This window comes from Bidens hawaiensis, unplaced genomic scaffold (assembly GCF_021521415.1).
Source record: "Bidens hawaiensis isolate Kalapana, Puna unplaced genomic scaffold, B.hawaiensis_p1.1 tig00025700_1, whole genome shotgun sequence".
NCBI classification, from domain to species: Eukaryota; Viridiplantae; Streptophyta; class Magnoliopsida; order Asterales; family Asteraceae; genus Bidens; species Bidens hawaiensis.
This window is the reverse complement of record NW_027494109.1, coordinates 222180-231792: the sequence shown is the minus strand read 5'-3', so window position 1 is coordinate 231792 and position 9613 is coordinate 222180. Positions and strand designations below refer to the sequence as shown.

The 9613-nt window shown below is 36.8% G+C and overlaps 1 protein-coding gene across 1 annotated transcript; it reads right to left on the bottom strand.

Moving 5' to 3' along the window:
• Window positions 1-928: 928 nt before the first annotated feature.
• LOC143572039 (uncharacterized protein At2g33490-like) lies at window positions 929-4705 on the bottom strand. The gene is made up of 10 exons (XM_077057308.1): window positions 4565-4705; window positions 3617-3689; window positions 3419-3493; window positions 3269-3330; window positions 3117-3185; window positions 2944-2972; window positions 2655-2862; window positions 2217-2438; window positions 2031-2084; window positions 929-1872 (listed from the first exon to the last, which is right to left on the bottom strand). The coding sequence occupies exons 1-10, from the start codon at window positions 4682-4684 to the stop codon at window positions 1204-1206; spliced, it is 1581 nt and encodes a 526-aa protein (XP_076913423.1). The 5' UTR covers window positions 4685-4705; the 3' UTR covers window positions 929-1203.
• Between the last annotated feature and the right edge of the window lie 4908 nt (window positions 4706-9613).

The window sequence follows — 9613 nt, the reverse complement described above, 5'->3', positions numbered from 1 at the left end:
ATAAAGGGGTTCAATGATTGATCCAACGTTACCAATGGCGTATCCATTGTATTTCTCCTCCTAATCCGCTATTACAAAACACAGATTAAATAGAAGCCTTTTTGTTTTTTGACTTTCCCATTATCTTTTTTTTTCTATAATATACACCATTTAAAAAAAAACGTTGAGTTACGGCTATAGAACTCCGAGCGTGTAACTACGGGTCAACCGATGCTATTGAGTCATGGCTTTGAAGCACTTTATCATGAAAAAATGAAGGGTATTAAACGTTGTGAGATTGACATCGTGCCTTCTACCTTTAACTTATGACAAATAGTAAGGATAGACATATCAACCAACAGTTAATACTTTGGACACTCTTAGCAGGCCCCAACAATACAGTTTGCAACGTTGCATAGTCTAGAGCTGGCAAAACCTTGTTGGGTTAAACAAGTTATGGTTGACATGACACATTTAACACGACTATTCAATCTGAACAAGACATGTTTAACATGATTACATGTAACCAGTTCAATAACCTAAATGATACAACACATTTAATTAAACATGTTTAACCGGTCAACCCAACAAAGCACGTTTAATTAAACAAGTCAACGTCAACACAACCCGTTCATTAAACATGTTAGATATACATTACAATCCAAAATCGAATTATTCTTACATTAGTGTCCGTTTATGATCCATAAGTACTTTGCACAATAACCACATACAAAACTAAAACTAATCAACAAAACAAGTGAATCTGGAAAATCCAGGAATCTCTATTATGTGCAAATGTGCAATAACCAAGGCAGCCACAAGAATTTCATTATATTTACAGATGTATCTCCCAACAATGAAAACACCTATGTTCAAGCTCAACACAAATCAGCTTAATTACCCTGCAAAACCCCATATAATCAAAATATTAATAGTTATAAATGTATAATGCCATTTCTTAATCAGTAGTTAAAACAAAAGAAAATTTATTTTTTCATTGTTTCAAAAGATGCAGTTCTCGGATAAATCCGGCCAGGAAACAAAGCCGAGCCCGTGTTAGGTTCACAGTCCGATTTAAGACTGGACCTGTTCTAAACGAGAACAGCACTGGTACCAGCCGATTTAGAGCGAATGGACCAGTTTCGGTCATGTTATTTTTCGCTTTCCGGTTTTAGACTGGTTTCAACTTAAAGAACACCCCTAGATACTGGTATCAAAATTACCTTAGGAGCGGTTTATAGAATTCGTATTCAAAAGTGAAATAGGAGTGAGCGGAGGAGAAAACACTTCTCGTGGCCTGCCACCTGTTATTTGTGGACTCGGGTTGGTAGAGTGAACAGAAAAACTTCGAGGAACAACTAATGGCGGTGGTGGAAGACGGGTCGCTATGGGGCCCGAATATGCTCCGGTCCCACCACCAGAATTAACCACCGGTTTGGAGAATTGAACACCGCCAGGAGGCCTAGGAAGCTCATGAAGCTCACTTATTTTAGGTGAAGATAGGGGCTGAGGTGAAACCGAAAACGGCTTAGATGGTGGTAACGGGCCAGAATAAGCTTGTCTTTGAACTAATTTACTATCATATCCACTATGTGAAGGAGTGGGTAACTGCATAGAGGTGGAAACAGAAGTTGATGTGTTACTGTTATCAAAATCTCTTTCGGGTTTCTCGTGGTCAACGGTCAATGGTTTTGGTGATTTGCTGAATGGGTTAGTGTAAGGAACTGGCGAAGGTGATTTTTGATTCGGGCTTTTAGCATCGACGGGTGAAGGTAGTACATACAAGTGAAATTTCCTTGGGGTTTGTGATTCCTTTGGTTTTTCGGATGAGTTTATCTTCTCGGGGTATAATGGTGTGGAATAACTGCTGACCCGGGCTTGCATATGATTCATCTGCAGAACACAAGAATTGTGTGAAAAAAACATGATAAGTTCACTAACAGGTTCATCAGAATTTGGCCAAGCAAAGTCAACCAAAGGGTCCTCAATCTAGCAAAAGATGGCTGATTTCATTGTAAAGTGGCAGTATATGAGTGATTTAACTTGCATACCTCTGTACTCCCTAATGTTGGAACTTGAAGATGCGGTATATCTACAGTGTCTACCTGCAATATTGAATATACAACTTACCAAATTACTAAACTGATATGCTAAAGAGCAAATATATAAAAGTTTCCATTATTATAAGATTTAAAAGTCACAATTGGCATGTCTGATTTGTGCTGCAAACAGATTACCTCCAAGTGATACGATGATTTAAGCCCTGACTTTTTTTGTCGATAATCAAAACTCAGTTCCCCGTCATCAATTGTCTCATAGCTATTCATGTCTTCACCAACCCCAGAATCCCCATTATCAAGTTCACTGAGTTGGTAATCAATCCGCTGCTTCTCAGCAACAATTCTTATGACGGGATCAACTGCTTCAAGAGCTTTACAACCCTTGCGAAAGAAATCCAACTGCTCAGGGGAGTGAAGAAAAAAAAAATTATTATCCACCTCAGACGAACATAAAAGAAAGTGACATATAAACTGTCATATTAGCTAGAGGTGCAAAAGTGCAACTCCTTTGACCATTGTTTTACCCGCCTGACCCGTTATAACATATATGAACTTGGGCCATTAGTTAAGTAAATGGATCGAAATACACCTAAAAACTATTAATAGAAATGACACCTGTGCTGCATGATGGCGAGTAGCCTGTGTCAAAAGAATACGCAATAGTCCCTCCTTGAGTGATTTGACCCGAAATACACATAATCTAGCTACGTCATTATACTCATCTTGAGCTTCTTGTATTTTTTGTGCAACCAAAGTTTCAGTCTTTCCATTTCTCAACTTTCCTTTTTCTTTCTGTTGTGACATCATGTTTTGATACGCCTCTCTAAGAATAATGCATGCAGTCAAGTTAAGAAAGCTTCCCCGCTGACTTTAATTTTTAAAAAATAGTAAAAACAAAATATACCTTTTTTCATCACACTGAAGTTTCATCTCCTGCATCAGAAATGTAGAAACAAGATAAGTGCCTCATTTTGCTTATCTACTAATGATATTAAACTACTGACCAAATTGTGCATACATAAATAAAACATTAACGGATAACAACGGTTAGTTATATGGGGATCCAGAAAGACAAACCTCCACTTTCCGCAGCTCAGATAGCAGAGATTCTGATGGATTTGTAATTGTCGCGCTCACATATGAACGCTAACATACAAAGAGGAATTTGTCAGTGCTATTGAAATATAAGAAAAACAGACACAGTCACACAACAGTAACAACATACTTACATAAGTATCAGCAACTTTCTGGAGTTCTGATTGTATATTTCCTAGAGTTGATAACACTCTTCCTGAACAAAGAGTAAACGTGTCAAGTAAAAGTTTATACAAAAATTACATATTTTTTTATTACATAACTAAGATCAAACGTTACTTTACCACATTCACCATCAGTATTGACTATGGTTTTGTCCAACAAACAGGCTCCCACTTCACGTAGTGACTCTGAAAATTCTGAGACATAAAAATATAAAAGAGTTATCTATATGCTTACGGAAATTTCTTGTTATGAGTATAACTTAGGTGCAACAAAACATTGCATCTAACAACATTTGGATGCAAAAAAAAACCACCTACCAAATATACTATTTGTCATTGCTGCAGCAGCGGATATTAATCCATCATAGCAGTTTCTAATATCTTGCATATCCTGCAAAAGAAAAGGTAAATTCTATTGGTCCGGGCAACTAACTTTACACTTTCAGCAAAATTGACTCAATTGGATACTGCTCCTCTCTCTCTCTTGCTTTTAAAGGTCGCATTTCATTAAGACCAAAACGAACTAGTGAGGCACTACGAACAACAACGAAACCAACCAACCTACCACTCTATCCAAAATTGAAAGATAACTGATTTGACTCCTCTACTGACTCAAACTTTGACTGATTATTGATCCAAAAGAACCCTAGCGCCTTAATTTCCTGGAAAATGCAACTAGCCACCGCCTTCTTTTTACTGAAAATCAAGTTTTTCTGACTTTCCAAATTCCCCAACACGCCAACCAGTGGCGAGGCTTCCCTTAGGCCCAAAGACCCCCCCCCCCCCCCTAATCTCTCTCTCCTTGTTTTTTGCTCAGTAGCCTAAATTTACCCGATTTAGTCCGAGAATTTGACCACGGCCCTCGTTTATGAAAACTTTTATACGTACTGAGGTCCCCTCCCCCCCTCCGCGTTTTCGGCCACGCTTCGCCACAAACGCCAACAAAGCCACTGATAACCAGATATTCTACACTCACATATTGAAAATCAAAGTTGCTCCGCTCGCATAACCAGATTTTACACTCTCACAATGGTAAAACTGATCACACCGAGTCATTCTAGTAAAGCTTAAACTAACTTTAACCTTCCATATTTCACAAAACATGCCCTAATTGTTGAATTAAACTATTAAACTAATTGTTAGCACAATCCACAACAAAAATCCTAGCAGACTGTGACTTAATTTGCACATAAAATTCAAGTATACAGAACCAAATGCAGCATCACATAGAAGCAAACAAAGTTACAAAACCTAAATAAACCGTACCTTAGAAGCGTGATCCAGGTCATCGAAATGAGTAGTAGAACAAGAAGGCTGATGATGATTCCTCTTATCGTGCTTGAACATGTTCAATTTACGCCCAAACTTCTCAAACGAAGACTTCATTTGGTATTATTAATAATAATAATAATTACAGTGCAGGTAACATGTAGAGAAAACTGTGATTTATTATATTATGAGGAGATTGGTAGGCGTAGGCTTATGCGCGTGGTTGAAAATTCATGGAAGGAGAAAATACTAAGTATTTCTATATTATTATTGGTGTCGCAATCGAGGAATTCTATTCTAGCGTTAGGAATGAGGGAAGGTGATGGAAATTTCCGCAATTTCATTCAACTATTATTAACAGAATAAGAATAAGAATAATAATAATAATAATAATAATAATAATAATATTATTATTATTATTATTATTATTATTATGGAAGGAAGTTGCTGAGGAGGAATCTCGGTACTTCCGGCGTTCGTTCAACGTTGACTATTTGTACCTTTCATACATATACAATATACATACGGGAATTTAGTTCTAATCTTTTATTGTTATCTCGATACCATTGTTGGGTTTTAACAAGATTATCAAAGTGATAAAATCCTTATTTTACAAAAAACGCAGCGGATATAAGTTTTAAATCTTGTTAGTTTTAATTCAATACATGCAAAACCCAAACCCGGATCCAAATACGAATTACACACTATCAAACACATGCATGTCACTATAAGTTCATGCATGTTAAACTACCTTTCAAGTAACCAAAGAAGTGTGAAAAGGATGATGATTGAAAGGCAAGAACTTGAATATGGAAGCTCCTCAAGCTAGTATACCCCAAGCTCCAACAAGACACCACTTCTAGCTAGGATTTGAACACTTGATAACCCTTTCTTCCTTGCCTTTCTTCCTTGGCCGAAAATCCAAGAGGAAAAGAGAAGAGAGAAACCTTTGTTACTTGTGTATAATTAATTATGTGTTATGAAAGAATGAAAGAGAAAGACTTGGTTTTATTCAAAAGCATCTTTCTCTCCACCAATGATATCCATTGCATGTCTCCACTACCTCAACTTTAATAATAAAATAATATCAAGTGTAAGAAATTCCTTTACATTATTAATATTATTAATTTTGTTTTATAACATAAATATATATCCATATATATATTTATAAAATATAACAAAACTTATTACATGTTGGGTGACATGCTTAGTAACCATTATTCACATATTGTTATTTAACCAACTTAATTAACAACATGTAATGTTCTCTCATAAAACATAAATCATCCATATGATTTGTTTATTACACAAGTACATTTTTATTTAGAAACCCTTTTCCAAATAACTCAAGTGTCAATATTCATTTACTTATGATCATATCATACATAAACAAATATTCTCGGTGTTTGTCTAGCTTGTTATTGGATATGACCCGACTTGGATCAATACGTACTAGCCACATCAACTCTAATATGTGTCTTGGGCAGATCAATTCCAACAATCTCCCACTTGCACAAGATACATAGAAGATTGATGCAAGTAGCAAATACCGCCTAACTACGGTTTACTACCCCTAATACGCATGACGAAGTGCCATTCAATAACATCATCCCTTTCAAGTCCCATACTTGAAAATGATTTAGGTGAAACTATCATTTATCCTTTTGCCACAAATGTCATGTTAAATCCAGAGACACAGAGTGATCATTCTCTGTTGATTTAACTTGTCAGGCCTTAGACATTTAACTCTCAACGAATAAGAGGGACAAATCCCATATTGACTACATACGTCTCTCACTATCACCTTGTACTATACTTGAGCTTAGCCTTACGTACTGACATATTTCAGAGCAGCGAAGAACTAAGTCAAAGCATAATAGTCGATGAATATCAAGACCCAATATGTATCTCAGGTCGGAGGATACTATGAAGTTCGCCTTTACTCAAATTTACTTATGATCACAAATCCCAAGGATTCCATGCAGTAAAAATGAGAGCGGGTCAGTCCAATATTTATCCCATAAATATCTATGAACCTTGGCAGCAACCCTTTGCTATATCCATACCTCATGAATATCTACCAATCCAAGTTCATAATAGTCTTACTTTCACATTTGTTCCCACAAATATGAACGACTACGGACGTTTAGAATAATTCAAATTATTCACGGATTTAAACATACTAAAATGGAACATAACTCAAGAACATGACCATAACCAAAACCATATGATTGAGTTAAAATAAAATTGTTCCAATATCCAAATACAAATTTTGATCAAATCCAATCACTAGAATATCGAAGTCCTAAGGCGCAAGTATGACCCTCATGCTTCGGCCTTTCAAGGAGTTTCGTGAGTGGGTCCGCAATGTTTTGATCAGTGTGAACTTTGCGAATACATATCTTTCCCTTTTCAACTTCATCCCTTATGTAGTTGAATCTCCACTCAATGTGCCTAGTCTTTTGATGTGCGCGGGGTTCCTTGATTTGAGCAATCGCACCCTCGTTGTCACAAAAGATTTCTAGAGGGTCCTGAATGGTACGGACTACCCCTAGATCGGTAATGAACTTTCTAATCCATGCAGCTTCTTGAGCTGCCAATGAGGCGGCGATGTATTCTGATTCAGTGGTGGATAAGGCTACCACATCTTGTTTTGCACTCTTCCATGAGACAGCACCACCATTGAGAACGAAAACATATCCCGATTGTGATCGAGAATCATCTCGATCAGTTTGGAAACTCGCATCAGTGTAACCCTTTACAACGAGTTCCTCCTCACCAGAGCCATATATTAGAAACATATCCTTAGTCCTTCTAAGGTATTTCAATATGCTCTTAACAGTCATCCAATGGCTAGTTCCCGGATTTTGTTGGTATCAACTTGTCATGCTCAAGGCGCATGACACATCCGGTCTAGTGCAAATCATGGCATACATGATGGATCCTATAGCAGATGCATATGGGATACCACTCATTTTGTCTTGCTCATCCTTTGAGCTTGGACATTGAGAAGCACTCAACATCGTTCCTCTTTGAATAGGTACCAAACCTTTCTTAGAGTTTTCCATCTTGAACCTTTTCAAGATCTTGTCTATGTATGCACTTTGATTCAAACCTATCAACCGCCTTGATCTATCCCTATAGATCATTATTCCCAGAATATAGGCGGCTTCACCAAGATCCTTAATGGAAAAACAGCTTCCAAGCCAGGTTTTTACACCTTCCAAGGTTGGAATGTCATTTCCAAACAGTAATATGTCATCGACATATAATACCAGAAAGGTTATGATGCTCCCACTAACTTTCTTATACACACAAGCTTCATCAGCGTTTTTGATGAATCCAAATTTCTTAACTTCATCATCAAAACGGTGATTCCAACTTCTAGATGCTTGTTTCAATCCGTAGATTGATTTCTTCAAGTTGCATACTTTGTTAGGATGTTGTGGATCGACAAAACCTTCAGGCTGAACCATATAAACATCTTCATTAAGATGCCCATTTAGAAAAGCAGTTTTGACATCCATTTGCCATATCTCATAGTCATAATATGCTGCTATGGCAAACAATATCCTAATAGACTTTAGCATCGCCACGGGCGAGAAAGTTTCATCATAATCAACCCCTTGAGTTTGAGTGAAACCCTTTGCTACAAGTCTAGCTTTATAAGTATCCAAGTTTCCATGCATATCAGTTTTCTTCTTGAAAACCCACTTACTTCCAACGAGTTTGGAATTTAGAGGTGGAGCTACCAAGTCCCATACTTGATTGTCATGCATGGATTGCATCTCAACATTCATGACTTCTAGCCATTTGTCACAATCAGATTGCGACATTGCATCTCGGTATGTGGTGGGTTCATCCAAATCTACCACGTAGCATCCATCCATGAAAAATCCATATCTCTCAGGTGGGGTGCTAACTCTACCAGATTTGCGAATGTTTTGTGTGTTTTGATCAACCATTTGATCATCCTCAACAACCTCTTGTTGATTGCTAGTGTCAACCAAACGTGTATCGGCTTGTAGTTCTTGATCCTCTTCGAGTTCTACAGTTCTATCAGTTCCTTCCATAAGGAACCTTCTTTCCAAGAACTTAGCCTTTCGAGCTATAAACACTTTATGCTCGCTTGGATTGTAGAAATAATATCCCATCGAATCCGTGGGATATCCTACAAATATACACTTAGTGGATCGACATTCAAGTTTGTCAGGGGTGTAGATCTTAACATAAGCCTCACAACCCCATACCTTTAAATATGAAAATTTTGGAGCCTTTCCATGCCATATTTCAAAAGGTGTCCTATCCACTTTCTTGGTTGGTGCCATATTTAAAATACGGGCAGCGGAGATCATAGCGAAACCCCAAAATGATAGAGGTAATGAGCTTCTAGCCATCATTATTTATACAAACAAAAAATAGTTTATAATGTACTAGGTTATAACCCGTGTACTACACGGGCCTTGATACCAAACATTTTAAAATTAAAAATAATTTATAAAAAATAAATAGAAAATATATTTAACAATGTTTGGTATACAGTTACATATTAATTTTACTAAAAAACTGAATTACATATTAATTTCACTTAAAAAACTAAAACATGAGAGGTTTGGGTAGTCTTTCAGCACTAATCTCACTTGAGCAGCCAACTCACTCAATTTCTTTTCTTCACTAATTACATTGGAAGCACAAACATTTACTAAAATTTTCAATGTTCAATATGCTGCACAAAGTTCCCAAATCAAACATATCAATTTACTTGATATTTGATAACAGCCAAAAGATTAAATAATTAGATCCTTTCTAGATTATAACATAAGTTACCTTGTACAGGGGAATATTTCTTACTCTAGCTCCTGCTTTGTAGACTACAAGAGATACTGCAAGAATGACTAATGTCAATTTTGTGCAAGAATCAAGAAAATAAACCGATTTAACATTGGGATCTATATGTTTTGCTTCATCAGCCTCACTCGTTTTTAGTCCCATCGAGTTATTGAACCATGTAATTGTCAAAACCGGTTTGATTAGTTGGGTATCGTA